We start from the raw sequence: 25,616 nt of genomic DNA on the forward strand, positions 1-25,616 counted from the left end.
TATAAAGACTTTACGTGACACCTTATGGATCGAAATTGGACGTTAAAAAGTGATTTTTTCATGCCTGTGCTGGAAAAAAGTCTTTACACTGGGATTGACACACTTGGAATCTTTGCCAAAAATAGATTGCTCGTTGCTAAAATATTTTTGAAAAACTTCCACTATAGTTGAAACTAAAACTACTTTCACTTTTATGTCCTTTTGGAAATGGCATTTTTTTTTAAAAGAAATTTATTCATTTACCATTAGCATTACAAATCGTCGGTCAGTTAATTACACCGCTGTGGAGTGATTCAATAACGGGACTTTTTGCTTTTGGAAAACTAAATTTTCATCACTTAAGTGGAGATTTGTGTGAATCGGCCGCATTTATTCTCATTTCTGATCATGTAATCTTTGAGTGAAAAAATTCTGTTTTTTCGATATCTGCACCTCCATAAAACGCTTTTAGCGACTTTAAACCGCTATTCTTCAAAATAACTCGACAGACTTTTATTACACTCATAATATTCGTGAAAAAATGAAATCCAGGATAAAAATAAGCCATGTAAACATAAATTTGTTTATTGAGTGGGTTTTATTACTTTTTGCTAATTTATTTCCACCTTCTCTGTTTTAGGTAAGGACGAATTTCATCGCTGCAAGCAAACTCATCATTCAAAATGGCGGCATTCCTGAATACATATATTTTATACATATTCTCACAGACATTTCGATTTTCTTCAATAACTAGTAAGTATAAATTGTATAAAACTTTTTTCTGTCGGTACGTCTGAGTCCAGTAAAAATAGGTTTGAATTAAAAATATTGGGATGTGGCTACATTTTTGTGTACAACGGTATTCGGTTCTAAAGAACTCAAATCTGAAGTCATTTTTGCGCTGCCTAGCAGGAGTTCTAGAAAACAGCAAAATTTGACGTTTTTTGCATTTTCCTCAAAAACCGCTATCGTTAAATGAAAAAAGACTTGACCATCGTGCGGAGTGGAAAATTCTTTACCAAATTATGTCGTCAAATATCGGAAACGAAGTCGGATTAAAAAATTGAGAAAAACGAAATTCTATTTATCCGCAGAATCTGAGGAATTCTGATGAAATAATTTCTTGTTTCTTAATTCGTTGATCCAAATCCGTGTCCGACTTATGAGAACACATTTTGATACAGAATTTCCCGCTCTACCCGACGATCGATCTACTTTCCATCTATCGATAACAGAGTTTGAAGAATACGCAAAATTTGCTGTTTTCACATTCATTTCGAGTATAAAAAAAAAAAATGATGACCAGATATTGTAGGAATCTTTTTTTTTTTTTAGTCAGGTGTTTTAACTACGATAAATAAATGAATAATCAAGCAAACATTCCAGCTGATTGAATATGAATATAAGAAAGGAGAGAAAAGAAAAAAAAAAAAAAAAATAACACCAAGTCGTTTTAATTCATTCGGGTGAAAACTTTTACTTGTATACATAATAGTCTGCAGCATGCCAACATTGAAATTGAATTCCAGAAGAAAGTTACAAGCAGTCGATAGCTAAGCATATGGGTAAAGTTTCTTCGTTTTTTCTTTTCGCCTTTCAGTCAGGATTTCAAGATCTTGAATATTTTGAAAATTCTGAGTTGAACTCAAAATTCTTTGCCTTTTATACTCTCTCAACGGCGATTCCCTCAGAATAAAGGAAAAACAAAAAAAACAAAAACAAACAACAAAAAACTGATGAATTACAATAAAGTGAAATAGTTGGCTTGAACCTTGAACACCGAACAACGGCCAAGTGCAATATCGAAACAGGTTAAACTGGTCATGAAAAAATTCAATCAACCGAGCGTGAGTTAGAAACAGAAATGCGAGACGAATCGAATCGCGAGACAAGTCACTCGCTGTTTTCATCTCTACCGTATATTGTAGTCAGACAATGTTTTCAATCCTTCTCGCCGGGTATTAAATTCATAGATTTTAATTTCTACTTTCACCGTCGCGTCGCAGATAAATCTCTCTTTCTCTCTCTTTCTTTTTTAAAATAGTTGCTACAAACAATATTGAAAAAATCAGTTCTTCGTCATACTGATCCAGATGCCTGAATTTTTTTTTTTTTTTTTTTTTTTTTATTAATCAAAATTAATTCGTCGTAGCGATTGTAACGAAAATATTACGATTAAATTTTGGAATACCTTCAGGTATTTGAAAAATATTTTAATACCCCGAATTCGTTATCCAAAGTTTTAATTATTAAATTGAAAATGCAAATCTGAAATCTGATTTTTTTTTTTTTTTTACCACTTTCACACGAAAATATATTTATACTAATTCAAACAAAAAAAAAACTGTGTAATAAATTTATTCTTCATACGAATACAAATATGCAATCTTGACGATTTCCATGAGGGATTTTTCGTCAAGATTTTCATGAAATTCGCTAACAACTATCGGGTATCCTTTTACCATTACTGATTCGAATGAATCTTACAAATTTTCACGATTCGTTAGTTTAGAAAGTGAAAATATCGGTTCTTGTTGAACTTGTTTGAACTTGAACCTGCAAACTCGAACTTGAAATTGGAATTTTCGATATTAGTCTGCATATAAATCAGAGCAACATTGTATTACGTACTATTACATCATGTAAAAAAAAAAAAACATTTTTGATGCTCTACGGAATTTTTTTTCCCAAAAGTACAAAATGATTACGTTTTACCGATAATCATTGTCAGAGAAAAAGAAAAACATCTATCACCTGTATTGAACTAGAAGTCAAGGACGAAAAGAAACTTAAAAAAAAAAAAAAAAAAAAAAAACAAACTGATTTTCGACGGTAAATTAACAAAATAACGGATTAATATAAAAAATCATATTTTTGTTTTCCGTTTATATGTGAATAATTACTGTCAACAAAATGAGACAGTGATTTTCTTCGTTATGTATTATACAATACTTCGGAAAAAAGAGAAAACATCTTGAAAAAAAAAAAATAAAAAAAAATAAAAAAAAAATAGAAGAAAATTAATTGAGAGGTGTAAAATAACGCTAAAATTACTGACCTCACTGTTTATGTTTGCGAATGTGATAACAATTTGGTTTTGAAATAACGAGTTGCTGGAGCTGCGATCAAGTTGGGACGATAAATAGATTTATTAGCATTCTCACGGCGACCCGGTTTGGGATTATATAAATGACAACACGAGGTTGGCGTGTGTCGATTGCTCATCCATGTTCGAACTGACCGTTGCGCCGGCTGCGAGAGCGGGACTTTCGTTTTCTAACTTATAATATCGCGTTGCGCAATCCGTTTGAACGTTGTGTTGTTGCACGGGATTTAATTATATCTAAATTATCGAGAAATCATAACTCGAAATAAATTTCTGGAGTTTTTTCGGTTAACGACTTTTTTAGAAAAAATTAGTCTCGTCTTCTTGTCTCCCTTTTTTTTTTCGTTAAATTGCTGGTTAGAAATCTCGTTCCGAAAATTTTATCCCATTTTAAAAAATGGTAGAAAGTCGTGATTATGAACGCCTGGTATCGCCCACTGTTTAAACAAAATAAGCTGGACAAACTTTTCTTTATCATTTTACTTTTTTGCACAGAATTTCTAATCGTCGTATCGAAGTGATGAAAAAATCATACGTCAGAACGATGTTTGATCAATATGCGGAACTCTAAAGACGAAAAAACCACTTTTTCTAACTTTTCTTTAACGGAAAAACACTGTACCGTGAATCAAACTTAAAAAATTAAACATCGCTCGTTCTCTTTTTTTTTTAATTAAAAAATTTTTTTTTTATCATCATCAACTTTTTGTCAAAACTTGTCCGAACTGAGCTTGCTTATTGATTTTGAACTTGTGTGACACTTTTTCACTGGACTGTACACCCGGCGCATTACGAACGGTGCCATGCTAATAAAAATTGTATACCAAAAGAAAAATTAAAGATTATGAACTCACCTGTTCATTTTAAATCCTGAAAACCTCTCGTTCGGATTCGGCGATCAAGCTTCTGTCTGTATATGAAATTTGTCCAATCTAAATTTTCGAAAAAAAAACAGGAAGGAAAATTTGAATTAGAAAATAAAAGTCTAGTTGAAATTCTTTTTCGTCTGATAAACAAAGAAACAAGAATCGTCAGATCATATAATATCTCGTGATATGACTGCCTACAGAGTACAACTAACGTCATTATAATATCTATTTACCGGAGAAATTTCGTTACGTAATCCACACGCAAAAAAAGAAAAGAAAACGTACGTTCCTATATTCTTGTAGGAATTTGTTCCGAGAGAAGTAAATAAAATGCTTTGAAAATCGATAATCGAATTGAAAATCTATAATAATTATAATAATGATAATAGTAATCGGAACAAAAAGTAGGAAAATAAAAATAAAGGTTATGATGGTTGGTTGGCCGAAAGTAAATATCTATTTGTCAATTTTATTATGAGATAGTCTTACTTTCACTATTTATCAAATTATTATTATCGTAAGATACGAATATTCTCTTTGAAAATACAGTAACAGAAAATACTGAAATTATAAACAAAAGCTCAGCTATATCGACGGTTCGTTTAAAATCATTGTAAAATAGTTAAAAATCTAGCAGATTTCGATTTCACGCTACGCATAGCTCGTTTTATTCAAAAGACTATTTGCTACAACGTCGCTGAAAGAGATCTTCATTTTTTTTTTTTTTTTTTTCAGTAGTTAATTTAATTATGCCATTCCTCGATCGTAATAAATTTCAATGTAAATTTGTAGAAATAAATATTCAACGTTTCTAGCAAAATTGGGAAAAAAAAACTTGTTTCACTAGATTTTTAGAAAACAGTCTGTTGAATAAAATAAGCCATCGTAGAGTGAAATTGAACGAATCTACTAGATTTTCGATCATTTTCAGATGATACATGAAACGAAGCGTCAAAATATTAACTTTTTTTTATCAATCCGAGTATTTTACGTTCTCACATTTTTAAAAAGATCATCGTAGCTTACGAACATGATAATTCGACAAAGGCCCAATACTAACAACCATCTCGTAATCAAATTAACAAAAAGTATCAAAATCCATCTAAACCAGCTCCTCAAAAACCACGAAAAAAATTATCACAAAATTAAAAGTGTTCTTCGCACGTACGATTTCGTAGCACTGTCCAATCATTTATATATAAACTCAAAACATTAGCTGCACTGACTTCGAAATCAATTGAGACATATTTTTGTTATTGTTTTGTTTTGTTTTTTTCCACCACTTTAGACCCGACTGACCTTGCAGAAGTCCGAAGTATTCTTCTCACGGTGAAGGAACGAAATCGAAAAGATCAATAATATTAAAAAGTGAATGAAAACAGACAAAAAAAAAAAAAAAAAAACACAAAAATCACGTGATCGTGAATCCGCAGATCTATAGACGAAGCAAAGGAGTTTGGAACGGTTCAACTCTTGGAACTACACTGTCTCGCATGAGGTTTACAGTCAGCCCGAGAAGCACTCGACGTTGGTTTGCTTCGATAGTGAAAGTGTTTCTCCTCCGGATTACGATGAGTTCACCTGTGCACGTTTACCTTGTCATCGTTCTCGGCTGCACCTTCACACTTCATCCATGTTGGTGAACATCGTCTTATACGTGTTTGAATTTCTTCGGGCGAGCGCTTCTCGCTACTCCTTAACAATTAGGTATAATGATGTGGTAACACATCCATCCATCCATCCATCCATCCATCCGTCCATCCGCCCCACCAAATCTCTTCTTTCTTCACCCATCGTCGAATTTAGCTTCCTTGATGCACGTGCGCCATAGCACGTCGTGGTTTTTTGCCAGTTGTGGCATTTATTTTCGAAAAGAAAAAGGTGTTGGTGAGAGGGGATGGTGGGGGGGGGGGGGGGGGGGGGATTTTACGTTTCACGAAAGTATGAGGTGCTCGTGTGCAGAAAAAGAATTTTTTTGACCCTTTGACTCACGTTTTTTATTTATTCAACTACGTTTTTGGCAACAACTGCCGAGTTTTTTGATTCCCCCTGAAACATGTCTGAGTCTAAAAAAAAGTATAAAATTTATTTACTTATTTGTTGCAAAAAGTAGCACATGTAAACAAACGGGCGAAATTCGTATTTTTCCATGAAAGAAAAAAATATGCTTTTTACTAATCTACCATGAAAATCCGAATGCCAATTTTTAAACAAACTTAACAAATATAAAAAAAAAATACAAAATTTTTCCTAAAAAATGTTGTTTTTCAAAATGTTTTTTTTGACTAGTCGAAAATAACTTCTATGTACATTATTGAGTATTGTATTCAATTTTCAAGATTTTTTTTTCCCCTGCCATCTGAAAATCATTTTTATTTTATTTTATCTATCCTTACTTGTATAATTTTTTTACAAGTTTAGAAAAATTTTAAAAGAAGTTGTCAAGTTGAGCTTGTTAAATGATTACATGTTTTGATTTATTACCGTTCAATAGATTTTCAACACAGTCAAGTGTTGTTGAAGTTTCAACAAAGTCGAAAATTCGAAATAATGATTTTTTCCTGAAATGGTATCGATACGTATTGATTTGCCGAATTCTAAAATCTGTGTTTTGTTGAGACTTTGATCACGTGTATGGTCCAATTAGACAAATCCCAAACAACTTAGTCTTGGCGACTAATCTGATTTCTAGTAAGATTTATCAGATAATTATCTAATGGGTACAGAAAAAAAATGGAAAACTGATCAGTAATCTGAAACGGATTTTAATATCGGACATATGTTACTACTGCCAAATGCGTGTCGGTTTTGCAAATTCCATGAACAAGATTTCGTTTATAAACGAATTGTCTAGAATCATATTGCTTGCATGCTTTATTCAAAATTAATTTCGAGCGACATCTATTAGAAAATCATGTAACCACCAAAATTGAACAAACATCTAATGCAATTTTGGCACGATTTACGAAATCGAATAATTGATGGAACATTTATTTAAAGTTTATAAGGAACTCAACCTTCCGAACTCGATTCGCGGTTTTCTATTTTTTTCCTTACCGAAAAGAAATTCTTAGGACAAAATTTCATACGATTCACCACGTAATTTCAGACATCAGGAAGGATTGGATCCTTTTTTCCTTGACAGCAACAGGATGAAATATATATATATATAATTTCCATTGTCATAAATTTTGCACGCGGGGTCTTGACGCTGAGATCTACGATTAGATTGTTCCTTTCAAGGTTCGTTAAATTAGCCGTGCTGGCTTTGTTATTTTTAATAGCAACGCTTCGTGACCAGTGTGCAATTACCTTGCAAGCAATTTGTGCACAACGGGAATTATACGTGAAATTTACACACCACAAATCTTCGCCATTTTTAATTACACGAGTCACATTTCTTCCATTTGTGCCATCCAAAAATAAAGAGATATCTCTGAGGACTAATCACTGACAAAGTTGCGTATACCTCACATTTCAAGATCACATGATTTCGAAAAGTCCCTAAGAATTTCGAGGGATTTCAAAGATTGTACAAGTTTCAGAGATTTCAGATGATTTTATATATGAGGATTTGAGAGATTTTACGCGATTTCGAGAAGCTCTAGCGATTTTACAAGATTTTAAAAGGTTTCGTGGGATTCTAATGGATTTCAAAGGATATCAGAAGATTTCATAAAATTTTAAAAGACAGAAATTTCAGAGAGTTCAGACGATTTCATCTGAGATTTTCAGGGAATTCTTGTGATATCAAGTGTTTAAAGATTTCACAATATTTCACATAGTTTTCTCAAGGTTTTGTGAGATTCAATGGAATTCACAAGATTTCATAGGATTTCGAAAAAATTTTAAATATAGTAGGCTTTAGATGATTTCATATTAGAATTTCAAGGATTGCATGTGATTTTAAAGTTTTCCGTGGTACCACAAGGTTTTACAAGCTAACGTGAGATTTCAATGGATTTCAAAGGATATCTAAAAATTTCATAGAATATAAAGGAACAATAATTTCGTCGAGTTTAGATGATTTCATATAAGGATTTCAGGGGCATCGTATGATTTTAAGTGTTCACAGATTTCACCAGATTTCACAAGGTTTCGTGAGATTTCAATGGACTTCAAAAGATTTCATAGAATTTCAAAGACTTCACAAATAAAGGAGGTTTACAATAATTTCATATTATTATTTCACGGATGTCATGTGATTTTCAAGTGTTCAGAGATTGCACAAGATTTCACAAGGTTTCGTGAGATTTCAATGGACTTCAAAAGATTTCATAGAATTTCGAAGACTTCACAAATATAGGAGGTTAGAAATGATTTCATATTAAGATTTCACGGATATCATGTGATTTTGAAGTGTTCAGAGATTGCACAACGTTTCACAAGGTTTCGTGAGATTTCAATGGACTTCAAAAGATTTCATAGAATTTCGAAGACTTCACAAATAAAGGAGGTTTACAATAATTTCATATTATTATTTCACGGATGTCATGTGATTTTGAAGTGTTCAGAGATTGCACAACGTTTCACAAGGTTTCGTGAGATTTCAATGGACTTCAAAAGATTTCATAGAATTTCGAAGACTTCACAAATATAGGAGGTTAGAAATGATTTCATATTAGGATTTCACAGATGTCATGTGATTTTCAAGTGTTCAGAGATTGCACAAGATTTCACAAGGTTGTGTGAGATTTCAATAGGTTCCAAAGAGCTCAGATGATTTCATATGAGGATTTCAGAGGCTAAATGTGATTTTAAGCATTCAGGGATTTCACAAGAACTCACTATGTGTCGTGAGACTTCAATGGATTTCAAAAGACTTCAAAAGGCTTCACAGGATTTCACAAACCAGATATTTCCGAGAGTTCAGATGATTTCATATGCGGATTTTAGGTGCATCATGTAATTTTAAGTGTTCAGAGATTTCACAAGGTTTTGTGAGATTTCAACGGACTTCAAAAGATTTCACAAGATTTCATAGAATTTTAGAGACAAAAAATTCTACAGAGTTCAGATGATTTCGTATGAGTACTTCAGGAAATTCGTGTGATTTGAAAATGTTCAGATCTTTGATAGAATTTTAAATTCCGATGAATTTAAAAAGATTTTACATCATTTCAAAGACATCAGAAATTTTAGAGATTTGATATGATTTCTTACTGGTATTCCAAGGACTTAATGCGATTTCAAATATTTCGGGGATTTGACAAAATTTCAAGGGATTTTAAGAGATTCCATAGGATTTCAGGAATTTTTTGTAATTTTCAGAATTTTAAGGCCTGTGAATATCCCGATCACTGTACCGCTGTTTTTTATACCACTTAGGTGTATCGGGGGGTCAAACCAACCTCTGCGTGCTCAAAAAGACTCGGAATTGTCTGCTTAAAAATATAAAAAAATTCATGTGTCACGCTTAAAGCTTCTACTTTACGATAAAATTTTGCAATATAAGTTTATTATTTTTTTACAATTTATTATATAAATTAGACTGTATAAAAAAAATCCATCTATGTTTTTTTTCGCAATTCAAGTCGAAAATATTGTTCCGTATGACGAAAAAAGAATTTCATCCAAGTTTGAACTCTGAATATTGATATTTAGAGGTGCTTCATGACGATTTTCTATTTCCCATTAATTTTTCCTGTGTCATTCAAATGGGAAACAGAACATCGCGATGAGGCACCTCTAAATATCAATATTAGGAGTTGAAACTTGGATAAAATTCTTTTTTCGTCATATGGAACAATGTTTTTGACTTGAATTTTGAAAAAAAACAGTTGATATTTCTGATACAGTCTAATATAATTAACAGCAAACACATAAACTCGCGAAAAAAGTAGTTTTCCTCAAAAATTCATAACTCTGAAACAAATGTATGAAATGGAACGGTTAAAAAAGCAAGTTAAAGCTCAGGAATGTGCCTGTTAATTGAAAAATATTGCAAAATCATTTTATGAAATTGGAACCCTTATTTTTTTACATGAACATATGAATTTTTTGAGGCTTGAATATTGAAGGTATCGGTAGAAAATATAAACATTCATCAATTTAGAACTATTTATTAAGATAATATAACTAAAAAATTAACGTTGTCTTCGGCAAATTCGTTCTTCCTCAACTTCTTTGTTTGAGTCAAATCGACCCCCCGATACAATGATCGGGATGATTTCATAAAATTTCATGGGATATGTACTCCAAATCCTTTAACCCCTCGATAGATACTAAACATATTTTCCATGTCTCTTGTGATTTTACCGCAAGATCCCGGATTATGGTTGTAAAAACTTTTTCAATCCCGTGTCAAGTTTCTTATCAGAATTCAAAAATTAATCTACCAAAAAGTCTTCTCCAATTTTTTTTGGAGCAATAAATAATAAAATAATGTTTACTAATTAGAATTTTTAATAAATAATCTAAAATAATTAATTACGTAAGAATTCCAGGGAGAGAGAGGGGGGGGGGGGGGTTAAAGTAATTTTTAGGTAACATTTTCAAAGTCGGAATGTGTATAATAGACATTTCCCATAGAGACAAAATGCACAGAAAATTAAAGGACAGTTTCAAAAACTAGAAAAAATTTCTATTTATATACGTTCCACAAACTATGAGATCTATTTTTTCGTATTTGATATACAATTTCATTTATATATTGTTATTGTAAAAATTTTAATTTCATAATAAGTTTTTGAAAATTGTAAGTGTGTTCATATTTAGATACTTTGAAGCTTATAAATGAAAACTGTTGAAATAATTATCTTTTATGAAATAAAAATCTTTAATTTATATCAAATTATGAGTGTTAGTATAACTGATCCTCTTCTAACGACCTTTAACTATAAAGACAAACTATAAAATCTTACGCAAGAAATGGGTGGGGGAGGTCAAAAATGGGTAAAATCGTCCTTACGTAATTAACGAATGGCTCTTTAGACACAGTGATTTGCAAATTTCACTTTCGTTGGATCAATCGATGTGTTTGTTTTATCATTAACAGGATGGGCGCTTTGCTTTGGTAGCATTTTCGATTGTGTAAATGTTGAAAATCACTTAAATATTTCCAAACACATTAATGAGCGTTCAATTCTTGTTGTTCGTGAGTGATTACGAAATTGAGAATACTCGTAACCGGAAAGAGGAATAGCGAATTGGATTCGTCGGATTTCTTTGCACAGCTAATTCCGTTCCAATGTTTTCAGTTTTCATTCAACGATTCACTCGTTTTTTAAATACATAAATTAATCAATCGCCTTTGCAACTTCCAAAAGTTTCGTGTTATTCTTTTTTTTCCTCTTGTGCAAACAAACTTTCGACTCGACTCCAGCTTCGCCGCCTTTCTTAGGTGTTTAAATTTACCTCTTCAACAACTTGCCTCGGACATATTTAAACAACGGATCGCGTGTTCAACGTCTGCTTGCAGAACCGACACGTCCTCGAAACTCACGAGAATTACTTATTATGCTATTTTACTTCCTCATACCTTTGCTGCTATTTTTTTTTTGTTTTTTTTTTTTTTTTTAGAAATGATACCAACGCAGAGATATTTTCAGTAAGAACATCGAATTTCTACAAATTCCAATTCGTCAAAAGTATTCATATGTTTTATTTCTTTTCTTCATCTTCGTCCTTCAAGTCAGTACTCAATTTTCGAAACAGTTACAAAAAAAAGACGTTAATGAAAATCGGTTTTCTATTACTAAAATGGAATCGCAGATTTGTCAATATTGGTTAACTAAAATTGTTATACCTCGGATAAATCTTTTATTCGAACATATATTATAACTCTCAAAGAACAAGTAAGAGAACCTTAAGAATGTATTTTTCCTACAATGATAATGAATGATTTCGGAATTTTCAGAAGCATTTAAAAAACAAAAAGGACGGCCGGACATAAACGAGCTACCTGTGTAGCGGAAGCAGTAAAAATAACTTGCGTAATGGAGGGTTAAAAGTAATAATGGAGTTGAAAAAGCGAGATTCAAGTTAAGTGGATTTTGCAATTTCATTAAAAAAAAAACCGCGATTTTGAATGAAGAAAATCTAATTTCAAAATTCAAATTCATCAATTTGTACAACCTGACGTTCAAGTCTCAATTCATTGGTAAAAAATAAGCTTTTCTACTCAAGAAAGCTATCGTCTTTCGTAAATTGAATTTTATTGACTTTGACCCCGGTTTTTAAACATTTGAGTAAAGTCAATAAATCCCTTCTCCGTGTGTCTGATCAGCAATATTTGTTTCGCGAAATTTAATTACATTTTTGTATTTCGACTGTACTCTGTGGTAAATTGAAACTTTTCAACGGCTACCTCAATACCTGTTTGGTTTCCTGTACAGATTGCTACACGGAATTTCGTGTACAAGTGTAACGGATAGACTGCAGCAGCATATTTCATTTTTGGAGCCAAGGCCGCTGCAGCAGGAGCTAAGAAAAGGTTGTTCACCTTTAGAAATTCAACGGTGTAGGTCTCACGTCTATATAATCCCACCTTTTTACTTGGGTTTCCCTGCGTAACAATATGAGTCTTCTATTTTTAGACCTTCGATATGCTTGTAAAGCACGATAATGTTGTCATATTGATTTCTCCGTCCATCGTTGCCACCAGGAAGTTTGTCTTTGACGTTACACTCCAGAGGGATACCCTTCGTCACGTCTAAGAAGGAGGACCAAAAACAACGTATTTCAGAATTTTGAAATCACTAGTTTTTCATTCACTCCCACGTGCCAAATTTGGTGTACAGAAAGTGACAGAAAGAGAAAAATTTTCGCCAAAGCATATCTATCAATCCAATTTTAAAATATCGTTCTCAGTGTTCGAGAATTTTTTTTATTTAAATAACACGGTAAAATGTATCATTTTTTTTATGTTGCCATCACTCAGACGCATTTGAGGATATAGACTTGATCCTGGAAGCCATTTGGAGATAATGAGATTTCAAATTTTTTTTTCCAAAGTCGTTAGCTCAATACATGAATGTTTATATAAGATTGACTATCAAGATTTATAACTCGAGAATCGTTTGGGCTGATTACTTTATGTAAACATTTTTTTTACAAAAAATCATGTTGCCTGCAAATTTAGCATTTTGATATTTGCATATCACATTATATATTTTATATAATTCTTTAAAAATCTTTATGACTTGATCTCGCGATAATTTGACGCTTTTATAACCGTTGTGTGGGTGTAAACACGAACGTATCTTTCATTATACTCGGTGAAAGTCTTTCTCTATTCAGCTTTATCTAGATAACGAAGCGAGATAACAACAACAGGTTTTTCAACGACATAATAACGTTATAATAATTCTCTGTCAAGCATTCATTTTACATGCTATGAAATAATTATATACGTTTCGGATCTTTATAATATTATTCTTCCCACACATACTCGGAAAGTTATATTTTTGAAGCCTGCGCGGCGTGCGTAAAATACTTCATTTCCGAACAGTGCGGTAAAACGATTTTAGTGCATGCGCACAATTGAAAAAGCTATACTTTACACACTAGGGCTTTCTTTGGCGCATGCGCACATTCGAATAACTCAATTTTCAACGCGCCGTTGCATTGAGCCTTAGTAAGCTTACCCCAATTCTACGCGTGATTATTGGCACCTTCGTTGCTTCTCGAATTAATCCTTTCGATATCTGGCTCGTACAATGGCAGCACTTGCTTTGACTTTGCGGCTCACGCTGCAAACTTCACGCTCATCGGAAATCGCCCACTTTCCGCACTAGTGACATAAAATACTATTCCACATATATACACGTATAACGTACATGGATTGTATGGAAAGAAGAAAAAACCTAAACCATGAAAAATATTTCGTGGAGAACAAAAGGTTCAATAAAAAAGTTTCACAATTCCGAAAGACAAAGTAAAGAATAAGTGAACTAGTCCTCGAAAAATTTTGATATTCTGGGTGCGAATCAATGAGTCAAGTATTTTATAGATATCATTATGAAAGAAATTTGAGGTTAGTAATTGAGTTATTGACTCAATGATGTTGTCCCCAAGTTTTTAATTTGATTCCATTCAAGTCTTCACCTACGAATGATATCCAATCTGTAGATGTGTTTGGCTATCATTTCAGGTACGGAAATTCCGAGGATTACTCCATACTGACCACCATACTGAAGTCGCCGGCGGTGGGCCGATGTTGGAAAACCGAGTAAATAATATATACAGCGTATTGTGTCTTATGATGCATTCTGCGCACGGAATTCTTGTTTGGATTGGTTGTATTTCAACGTACGCAAACATAATATACAAACCCAAACTTGTTTGTAGTAAAATGAAAGTTTTGCGTGGCGACGAATTTCGGCTGTATATTTATTTTTATCCATGTCCCACTTGGTGTTCTTTTCTTTCCGAGTTCCCTAATGCGATAATGTGTGAAAAAAAAATCTGCACGCGGTGTGTCTTTCGGACTAATTGGTTTATTGTACTTGATCGCGCTGTTAGTTGAGGTTAATGAAAAAAAATTGAATACATTAGAAGAACGACGAGCGTCTTATTGCATATGCAGACTAGTTGTCTAATTATTCAGTTCCTCAATCGGAGTGTCGTGTATATTATAAAAGCATATCGCTAATATCTACATGCTGCGGAGCGGATTAACTCTCTCCTTTGAATTCTGGTTAAGGACATGGCGATTCGGTATCAACTATAAGGTACGATTCACGCTTGAATGCAGGAAACTCAAGCTCAGTCGTGGTTCGATTATTTTTTCAAATGAGTCACTAACCTGGTCTTATGCAATTACCTTAAACTGTTGGTAAGGTAGAAAGTTCAGCTCTGCTTCTTGTTTCGAAATATTGTTATTGCAGAATTCTGAACTGTCGGTAAGGTAGAGAGTTTAGCTCTGCTTCTTGATTCGGAATATTATTATTGCAGAATTCTGAACTGGAGGTAAGGTAGAAAGTTTTTCTCGGTTGTCATATCTGCCACATTCCAGTGAAAACAAAAAATCAACGACGTCCTGCATATGGGAAAAGGTGGAATTTTTTTTTTTTTAATTATCTGTGAAACAATAATCGTACAGAAATATGATTGTGCACGATTGATTGTGAAAATAAACAATAATCATATTATCCGACATAGTAATACAAAATGTCACTGGTTTACCGTTAAACCAAAGACAATAAAACACAACTTGAATCAATTCGTGAACCGAAATTGTTCTGTTTGTTCTTCATTTTTTTAATTACATTTTTGAACCAGCAAATAATATTTTTCGGAATGGGTATTAAATTATGTGCTAATATTAGAATTTGAATTTATACATAGTTTTATTTTTTACATTTACAAATTATTTGTAATTTTGTTTTGCAGTTAAAATTATTAAAACTGTTGAAACTCTTGCACTCTGTTTCATATCTCCCATCTAAACGTATGACAATTATGCTTTCATTTACTTCGCACTAAAATATTTTTCACAACTACTCGCCAACACTTAGTTGCATTAATGAGAAAAAGAGTTTTATGGAAAATGGCACGTGTATCGTAATATAATACATAACTATAACCTTATTTATAGATATTTTTACAATTATTATAATTATAACAATTCATATGAATCCGCACTCCAAAGTGGAACTTGTTTTAAAGCTTGCAAATTTTAACACAAAAACTGCAGAACCACTCAAAATGACTGGTATTCCAAAAATCGTAGTAATAGAAATTTATTAGGTATTTTTTGAAGTCCAGTCAATTTGATTGATTTTAGTCGAAATAGCCTCATCTTAATTTCGATAATTCTAGTGTTGATCGGTTAATCTGAGCAATGGATATTGAATTTATTCCAATCGCATGTAATCAGTGCCGCGTTGAAAAAAAAGTGTTCTTTAAACCGTTGGAAAAATAGCCTTAATAGCCTTGCAAAACGGTTCGCAGGTGGCTTCTAATTATTGATATTAAGATTCTTGAAATATGGCAAAACGAAAAAATTTTCTGAATTGTAAATTAAGGGGTGGTCGCAGTGTCCACGAAGTTACTCTTTTCCAAAGCAAGCAAATCGTTTTGAAATTTTGGAATATAATTCAAGAAAGTTCGAAAATTGATGTAAAAGTATGAAAAACATAGGATTCTATATGTATTTTCATTTTCTTTAAAAAAAAAAACTTCTCAAAGTATGATTTTAGACCGTCCAAGCTGTACCCCCCTTTAGAATATCGTATTTCGACAACCAAAAGACTATTCAAACTACATTCAACATCTATTGAAAAAGTGTAAAATGTTAAGCTCGAAATGCTTTGTCTATTTCACTTATGAATAATCAACAAAAACAAACTACACATAAGTATGATAATTACTCGGTATGAGTACATTCCTCAATTGTGCAACGAAAAATCAATACACCATCTAAATTTGAACCGATTCCGGTCATTTGTTTGTCGGGATGACTCGGTCGGTAAAGTTTTGATTGTTGCACAGCCTTGAACCAAGCTTACGAAACAGTCTGCACACAAACTGAGTACAAATTGAGCAGCTTGGCTAGTTGATTGGATAACCAACGAATCGATAGTACCTCGTTCCCCGTATGAGCGACATTTTTCCGCTCATGTGAAGTGGAGCGTCCATGTAATAATTTTCAATAATTATATGATTTTTAAATGTCACAATACTTAAGCAATGTATTATCGAAACTTGAGCATGTTCCGTTCGTTCGTTTTCAAAGTAAACGAAGAATAAGAATGATGTCAGTCCTTTGGTAAGTGTAGAACTGTCACATGAGCTTGAAACGAATTTGATAAGAATTGAAACTTTCTTGTTCCCCAAGTCGGCTTAATCCCAAATTCCGCGATGAAAATGTAGTGCACTGTCGAAATTAGAGTCAATTCTGTTCATTTGTTCATTGAACAAACGGAACCGGTCGAGGTGACTCTGTCGGTAAAGGCAGGACTGTCACATGGTCTTGAAAGAAATTTTATGAAAAGTGAAACTACTTGATTCTCCAAGTCTATTTGATTCCTGATTCTTCGATGAAAACGCAGTGCACTGTCGAAATTTGCGCCAGCTCCATTCGTCTGTTTATCGAAATGACGCGGTCGATGCAAATAGAGCAATCGCACAGCCTCAGACCTGATAAATATTACATGCGCCTCGCGAGGTCCGCAAATTATTACGAGCTTCGCTACCTCCCCGCTCCTCGCGATTTCTTGTGCACATGCCAGTCCTGTTTGATCATGTCACTGGCCTTTTCGCCTATCATGATCACGCCGGCGTTGGGATTGCCACTGACAATTTTAGGCATGATGGAAGCGTCGATGACTCTGAGCCCCTGAACGCCGTAAACCCTAAGCCTGGAATCGACAACAGCGTCGGGATCATCGGCTGGTCCCATCTTGCATGTTCCGACGGGATGATAAATTGTGAAGGTAAAATGGCGGATGGAGCATTCCCAGTACTCGTAAGTGTCGAAAGGAAACCTCTGGCAGCCGGGAAAGGGTATCATGTGAGGACGGGACCCGAACCTCTGGAAGGTTGTTGTGTTGGACACTTGAAGAGCAATGCGGATGGCCTCGACCAGCACGTCCATATCTTCCTTGTGAGTAAAGTAGTTCGGATTGATGTCCGGGTAAACCGCGGGATCGCGGCTCCGGAGTCGAATCCAGCCGGAACTTTTTGGCCGCAGGAGCAGCGGCAGGATTGTCCAGGTCTCCGCGCTGAGCAGCGGTTTGTATACGGTGTTGAAGACGCTGTCTCTGAGCCCCAGTATTCGTCGGATATGCTCACCGCCGTCCGAGTTTATCGAGCTCGGCGCAAAGTGGAACTGTACGTCCGGGAAGTCCCCTGACTTATCGGCGAAGCGCGTGTTCACAAAAGCGAGACCTTCTACGCCCAGACTCGACATCGGGCCTCTCTCATTCACTATGTAGTCCATGGCCACTGGCAGCGTTTGGAACCGGTCTTTCCGTAGGGTGACTGGCTCGTTGACGACAAACGTCAAGCCGCCCAGACCCACATGGTCCTGCAGGTTGTCGCCTACCTTCAGATCGGACAGCACCGGGATTCCGAGACTCTCCAAGTGCTCCTTCGGCCCGATTCCCGACAGCATCAGCAGCTGCGGTGAACCGATTGCTCCTGATGAACTAATTATCTCTCGCCGGACTCGCACCGCGTTCATTCTCCCGTCTCGCACGTACTCGACTCCGATTGCTCGCTTATTTTTGTTGAAGATTATCCGCGTAGCTTGCGCTCGTAGGGCTATGTGCAGGTTTCGCCGATTTCGTACCGGTCGTAGGAACGCCTGTAAGGAATCAAATTTTAAAAAGTTTAAAAAGAAGTTCATTGATCCTTCTATTAGACGAAGAATGCCAAAGTTGCGCACAGAAAGAAAAGCCCGAATCAAAAAAATATACATTTTGGCATATTTGATCGCCATATTTAGTGAATCCAACCAATCCTGTCTCTTTTTGCAACAAAATGATTTCGTGAAAGGTGTTACATGCCTTCGCCGTCGAGCATCGACTCCCCCTTCGTATCGTCCCCTGGGCCAGCATGAAGCCCGTCTGATTGGCTCCGTTTATGTCTCGGTTCTCGTAGCCCAGCTCGCTTCCTGCCTTGACGAATGCCACAGCCAACGGCGTCCGCCATGGCGACTCCTGCACCGTCAGGTAGCCGCCGGTACCGTGGTATGGTGTTCGAGCCAAGTACGGATTCCTGTTGTCCTCCGACTTCAAAAAGTATGGCAGCACCTCGTCGTAGCTCCATCCGCTGTTTCCCAGTTCCGCCCAGCCGTCGTAATCCAGTCTGAAAACCCGGGACGGTCATTTCAGGCGGTACGTTAGCCAAAAACTGATACTTTTCATTCATTTTACCACGAGACAGTCGAACGTTGAGGATTTATCAAATTATTGCATTTGTGAGCCACGAAGACCTCTTTGAAGATACGAAAACAAAATGTACTAAAATTGTGAATACAAGCTTCGAAATCGATGCTTTGTTTCCAATTGTTTCACATCATTTCAAGATTATAAAAAATTCGTTGACATCAGTCGATTTCACTTCATCATGGCTCGTTTTATATTCAGAAGACTTTCTTTTACCAAATCATTGGAAGATTTTTTTTTTATCAAGTCGGCATCGTTGGTAATTAATTTTAGCACATGAAAAACGACGTTGAGTGATTGGAAGTTGTAATAAATTACTGATTACACTGAAAATCAACGAACATCAGATGATGAAGTAGAAATTAATAGAAATCACAAAAATTCAATCGTAAGTCAAAGCGAGCATTGTGTCGTGGAAACTGATCACTACAGAATGCGAATACCAATTTGAAAGTTTATGTTTTTTGAACGTTAAAAATCGTGTTTTACATAATCAATTCATGCAGGGTTGTGTGTGTGAAGGTGCACCATTAATCCAATTTGGCTCCGTAGTAAAATAATGCCATTTCCGTTTCAGTGAGGGGATTTTTTTATTTTTTTTTATTTTCAGCTGTCAACGATTTATGTATTCTATCTTTCCCCAAAGTCTGGTAATCAAAGATATTTTCTACATTCAATGTGCCATTGCAGAATCTCAAGGTCACACAGAAATGGCATATTTTCTGAACGGAACATTACCTTGTGAGGTCGGATTGAGCCAACGATGTATCCATAACTTCACCACAACCATCTGGTTTTACTGAAAATTATACCTGTATGCGGTCAACGGTTTATTACCCATGAAATAATCACATAAAACTTCGTTTGTGATATGGAAACAGGCAACATGCGCAATGCATTTTTCGAAACTGTTGAAATTTATGTTGCTCGATATTTGCATTCTATGGTAATCAGTTTCTGCAATGAATTAAAATAATTTGTTCAACTTCCAAGAACAGAATAATTTTAACCAATTCAACTGAAAAAGTTTTCTCATAACAAGAAATAAAAATGTAATTTTTTCAATTGAAAAAAAAAAAACTGCCAAGTCAGCGCTTGACATACCTCACTTTGGAGGGTGGTTTCCATCCCTCAAAGTGTTTAATGGCAGATTAAAAAAATTGAGTGTCGCTTAGTTTTTAGTCTGCCATAACATATTACAAAAGAAATAAAATCGGCGAGATACATCTGGGATACCTTCCTTGTCGGTTCTGAAAGCAAGAGACTTTAACTTTGCTCACCTGTTGCCGCGCACGTAAATCATCGAGTTCAAGACGCTGCTACCCCCCAGAACTTTGCCTCGAGGCCAGTTGCATCGATCTCCTACCATCGCAAGGCAATAGGCCGAGGCACCTGGAGGTGAAGTCTGGTACTTCCAGTCGAATTCTGAAAGCTGCGTGTATCCCGCCAACGCTGGGACGTCGGAAATCTCATTCTCATCGCCACCTGCCTCGAGGAGCAACACCGTCCAGTTTGCAACCTCCGATAACCTTGAAGCCACTACGGCTCCAGCGCTTCCTCCACCAATTACAATGAAATCGTACGTCGGCAGAAGCTAAAAGAAGTCGAAAATTGCATTACCGTTATTCAGTTTTCGAAAACTGTCCAGGCCAAGTTCCGATTCACACAAACGATTCCTGCACTCTACTAAAATGTAGCTCAGGAAACAACATTTTTTTAATTAAAGAAATTGTTATTCTGTTTAAAAAAAATTATAAATAACAACCATTAAATCACGTTTTTGTTGTAAAATAAAACTACATGCAATCTGGTACTTGAAGAGTTATATGCCTCACATTTGGAAATTGCAATGCTTGACGCGATGCTCGACAAACTAATTGGCAATAAACAGTGTTAAATAGTACTATTAATGTACTTGTAATTTACTGGAAATTGTCATTAATCGTCATTCGAGGTCACAATAAATATTCAAAACGTTAACGTCACCATAAAAATAGTGAAAACTATCATACTTCGTTAAAGTAACAACATGAAACTAAAGACCCAGAATCAGTGCGTTAAGAATGAATGAACTCGACTGTCTGAATCAAAAGTTAGGAATAGAGAAGAATATGTTGAAAAAAGTTTCAGTAGTTTTACTTGGGCCAATGACGGTGAATTTAGATGAAACAGCGTTTCTCCTACGTAGTAGAAACGAATCTGAGCAAATTCGAATATCACGTGCTTATAAACATGAAAAATTTCATGTGACAAAAATGTCGAAGTAAAAATATTTCATTTCAAAAGCTTAGGTTTTATTATTACTTTAGAAAAAATTGTAATTACACCATTAAACCGTTGTTCATGGAGTTTATTACTGACACTGAAAAGTATCCGACCGTTTTGCTCATTTGTATAACATTGTAGAAATGTTATTTCATTCTTCTTCACCATGATCGGTAAACATACCGTTCCTGTTAAATTTTTGGTTGTTTTCTATACTCTTTCTAACTAACTTTCCATTCATACGGTTCAGCCGATTCAGCCTCAATCATGGACATGTACTTTATACAAGTCAACCCATGGAGTTATGGTTGCTAGCCAAAAAATTCCATCATGATTACTGTCCCAATTTCAATTGGCCTGAATACAACCGAGCCACTGCAGGATTCCGGGTCTTTTAGGCTCTTCACTATTGCAATAGTGAAATATTTCACCTGTCTTGCATCGGTGGGATGACCCTCTGGGTCGACACTGTTGTAGCGAAGGACGCTGAGGCCGATGGCAATCAGTGGAACGGCGGTTAGCCCCAACAGAGAAGAGGATCCAGCAAGTGCTGCCAAGCCGGCCGACATCTTGGTCTTTCGATGTTAGCTTTTGGCACACAGTCTGGTCATTCGATGCGAAACGCCATGGCGATACTGGACAAAATTGCCGACTACCAGGCAGGATGTAAATTGAGAGAGTTGATACTCTCGCTGTTTCTGCATGGATGTCATGAATAGTCATGAGTATTTACCCGTTAGATCGATTTTATGATTAGAAATTTCTCCGTTTCTTATACAACGTGATACTAGTCTTTGCGATCATTTATCCGATGGGATTGAATGTCGTCTGCAAGATTTGGTGGATGTGCAAAAGGCGTTGCTGGCGCGGAACTTTAAGAGTTTGATATCTACGTATGAAAATATGACTGATCAAAATGTTAAAAACGTTTTGAAAGCTCTGAGTCTTTCGGGTCCAATGAGTCCTCGTCAGTTATGAAGCACAAATCGTGACGTAGACATCGTGGACAAATTCGACTAGTTGCGACTTGGCGGTGAAGAATTAAAAAATTTGAAGAAATTCAAAGATGCTCTGAAGATTACTTGAAGTAGAGCCGTTTAAAATTTTGCAAATTTTCAAATAACGCAGTCTCGTGTTATGAAAAGGTGTGAAGCTGCGATTTCGGAAACTTATGAAACTAGGCAAAAGCAAAATTCCTTTAAATTTTCAAAAAAGTTATAGATTTTGATTTCTTCACGTTTCTGAGGTATTTGAATAAGAGCCTTGCGAGTCATGCGACAAATTAGTTGTGAAGAGAATGGAATAGTCTAAATTTTGCTGCAAATTTTCAGCTATTTTGCATTTGTCTAGATTCAGTTAGAAAATGCCAAAAATTGTAGGCCGCCATATTGAATCCACCATCTTGGATGAGAAATTTTGAAAATTCGTCATCAACGCCTCCAAAAACCACATGGTTCTTATTTTCAAGAAAAATTTTGAAAAGTAACATCAAACATGAATTGCTCCGAAAAAATTACTTTTTGTTTGTAATTGTTTGTTCATAAAACAACCCCAATAAATATTTGTGTTTGCTGGATACTTTTTCTATATTCCGTAACGTGTCAGCTCACGGCCAGTACCAACAAAATTCAAAAGACGCGACAGAAATCCATCAATTCCAGAATAAATGGCCAAAAAGTATGAAATTTTTGTGCTATCTCTCAGCGACCGCCATGTCGAAAAAGGGTTAACTGAAAAAATGGGTCCCAAAGAACTCAACAAATGACGAGAAAAATGTTCCTTTTTTCATACCTAGTACTAGGCAAGTTCCTTCTACGCAGTCTTACCGCGAAGGTTTATTACCTAGTTAAGTTGTTCTTTGTAGACGGCGACTTGGCGCTCTCTTTGACTATTCTTTCCACGAAGCTAACCTAATTGTTTCCGAAACGTTTCACGTCTAATTGAATGTAAACTTACACTTCGCTATTCTCTCAGTGTTAAGGCCCCGCTGACCTGGCGTGTCATATATATATTCCGTGACGTCAGAAGCGGGGAAATTGGGTGAAAAAGCCTATACGAATCCTGCGATAACGAGAGTATGAATCTTACTCGGAAATCTTTTAAATCGTAGCTTGAATAATAGTGTACGTGTGAATCTCAGTCACAGCTCAGGCAAATCGCTGATAATGTTTATAATAAAGAATGATGAAGTGAATAAAATCACGCGACAACAAACATGGCCGATCGGAGCTACCGCATGTTGAATATTCACTGATTGCACTGTTCCACAATCTCTTTCACCCTCGCCAGGGAGATTCACACGTACAAAAGCACACACGTTATCCGGGAAAACTTATACTATCAGTTATTTTTCTGTAAACATGGCTCGATTCGTATACGCGTTTTTCATGTGACAGCAGCCCGTTTATGGTCCACAAGAAGTATGTTTCGATCTATAACTGACATCATTGGTTGGATCTAACAGAACAAGCCAATGAAATCAGCGGCCTTAGTTCACCGTTCAACGTTCAGAGGCTCTGCACGTATTTATGACGTCACGATTTGATATTTTCAAGTCAGGTCAGCGGCACCTTAAGTTCTCTTGATGCAAAAAAATTCTCTCACTGGTATACTCATTTTCGACTCTAAATGCTTCAATTCTACTTTTTTATGAATTTAGTAATGTTTTTGTTAATAAACATTATAGTCTGACGAGCCCTTTAAGTATACGAGACGACGCTTTGAAGTATGGACCGATGACACCGATAAAACCTCTTTCGTTTAAACAATGTTTTAGTTGACCAAAATATTTAAATAGTTGAAAAAAAATGGACGAATTCCATCTATCATGGGCACAGTATTGAAATGTTTCGAATCGAAAATACAGTTTCTGCGTAGTTTTTGAGAATCTCCAAAAAGGTTCTTTTCACAATCATTTCGATTATTTATAAATAATTGAGTAGTTGGGCAAAGAATTTGAAAAAAATCAGGGTACTGTTCAGAGTTGGCACAATTGCAAAAAATTTTTTAAATAAAATTAGTTACCCGTTAGTCGGATTCGCATGGGATTCCTCAAAAATAACTTGTTATTAAAATATAAATAATAAGAAATTGTAATCAGGGATTTCCATAGAAAATACTGCACTAGGCGTCAAAACTTTTTTCACGTCCATCATACTCATTGACGCAAGCCAGTTACACAAAAAAAGATGGACACTGATGAATACAAATAATATAAATGCATGTCGTCGTCACTCACCTGTAATCTTGAAAGTTGTAACGACGGACTCACTTTCACTCGAGATCAATTTGTTGTTCACACGTGTTGCTTGAATGGTGGAAAAACTGCAACCGAAAGTTTCGACGGTTCTTGGTGAAATTTTGCAACCATTAACGCCGCCGAACTTCGGACCACGATACACGCGGTGCTGATGTGACTTTCTTTCAGAAATTAGACCGCTAAACTGATCGATTTTGCTTCGGGCGGTCATCCATTTGACCACATATATTCATGAGCCATTAATAAGCTGAAAGAAACGGTACTTATTCAAAATCATAAATTTATTCCTTTTATTTATTCTCATTTTCAACGTCAATATCGTTCAAGTTTTGTAGAATAATTGCGACGAGAATTTATATTTTTTTTTCTTAATTACTCAAAATAGTTTATAAATTTACTATCACCACAGTTACCACGATTAAAACCTCACAAGCTATTATAATTAATCTTATTATCGAAAGAGAAATTCGGAAAATTTATATAATCTTTGTCCAAATAACGTGGGCATCGTGTTACGTTGGGGTATCAATCTGAAATCAGTTATGTGATCAAGATTAATGCATTTATGAAAAAAAAAATTCTCCCTGATACAAGAGAAGTTTAAATTTAATTCTTCACATTTGCCTTCTCGTTTCACGTTTGGAAACCAATTAATTATCATTTTATTTGGACACTTTCCTTCTCAAGTATTTGACTAAACGTTTAGCAGCTTGTCAAAATTATCTTTAAGAACTTTGAACACGGATTTTGGATATTACAAATATGACTACCGAAAAATTTATATTTATTTACGTTTGGTTGGGTTCATATAAAGAAAAGAATACATGACCTGGTAAATATAATAATGTAACTATTATTATTATTATATATCATAAAAAGTTTTGAAAAGTGCTACTGAAGCTAGTCAAGTTTCGTATAATTCACCGCAGAATAAACTCATACTGATACTAAAAAAATAAAGTTCCATCGCAGCTAATTTTTTTATTAACAATTCGTTATTGTTTTTTGTTATTGTAATGTTTTGCTGGTTCATCAATGGAATCAAATCTCGACACCGACTTGGTAAATTCATTTCAAATAACGATCAATTGTACGATGGAATTCTTTCAACCTGAGATAATGGATAAACGTTTATTTTTATCTGTGCCACGGTACTTTTCTCCTTGGAAGTCGGTGAACCATAAACCGGTAGCTACGTTCACTGAAAAACTCACTTGCACTGATCAGCTGGCGTCACGGGTTATTGTCAGCGGAAACGATGGGACGGTTTTTAGTTTGGTTGACCGAGAACAAATCGCGAATAT

At 35.1% G+C, this 25,616-nt stretch overlaps 2 protein-coding genes across 2 annotated transcripts in view; one reads left to right on the plus strand and one right to left on the minus strand.

Annotated features, from left to right (window-relative positions):
- LOC124416725 (flotillin-2) overlaps positions 1 to 25,616 on the plus strand; it is a 403,676-nt gene that overhangs the window by 95,984 nt on the left and 282,076 nt on the right. The gene's annotated exons all lie outside the window — the stretch shown is intronic.
- On the minus strand, positions 16,499 to 24,553 carry LOC124416717 (glucose dehydrogenase [FAD, quinone]). Its single transcript, XM_046897978.1, has 5 exons — positions 24,292 to 24,553; positions 21,485 to 21,751; positions 20,069 to 20,382; positions 18,408 to 18,708; positions 16,499 to 18,205 (listed from the first exon to the last, which is right to left on the minus strand). The coding sequence occupies exons 2-5, from the start codon at positions 21,620 to 21,622 to the stop codon at positions 17,090 to 17,092; spliced, it is 1,869 nt and encodes a 622-aa protein (XP_046753934.1). The 5' UTR covers positions 21,623 to 21,751; positions 24,292 to 24,553; the 3' UTR covers positions 16,499 to 17,089.

This window comes from Diprion similis, chromosome 3 (assembly GCF_021155765.1).
Source record: "Diprion similis isolate iyDipSimi1 chromosome 3, iyDipSimi1.1, whole genome shotgun sequence".
Classification (NCBI taxonomy): Eukaryota; Metazoa; Arthropoda; class Insecta; order Hymenoptera; family Diprionidae; genus Diprion; species Diprion similis.

Bases quoted from the DNA above. Each gene is read 5' to 3' on its own strand.
- LOC124416717 (XM_046897978.1), bottom strand. From the start codon at position 21,622: ATGTCGGCCGGCTTGGCAGCACTTGCTGGATCCTCTTCTCTGTTGGGG. The intron at 18,709-20,068 runs GTGAGCAAAGTT...CCGGGTTTTCAG, and splicing joins ATTTACGTGCGCGGCAACAG to ACTGGATTACGACGGCTGGG. The intron at 18,206-18,407 runs GCATGTAACACC...GATTCCTTACAG, and splicing joins GTCGATGCTCGACGGCGAAG to GCGTTCCTACGACCGGTACG.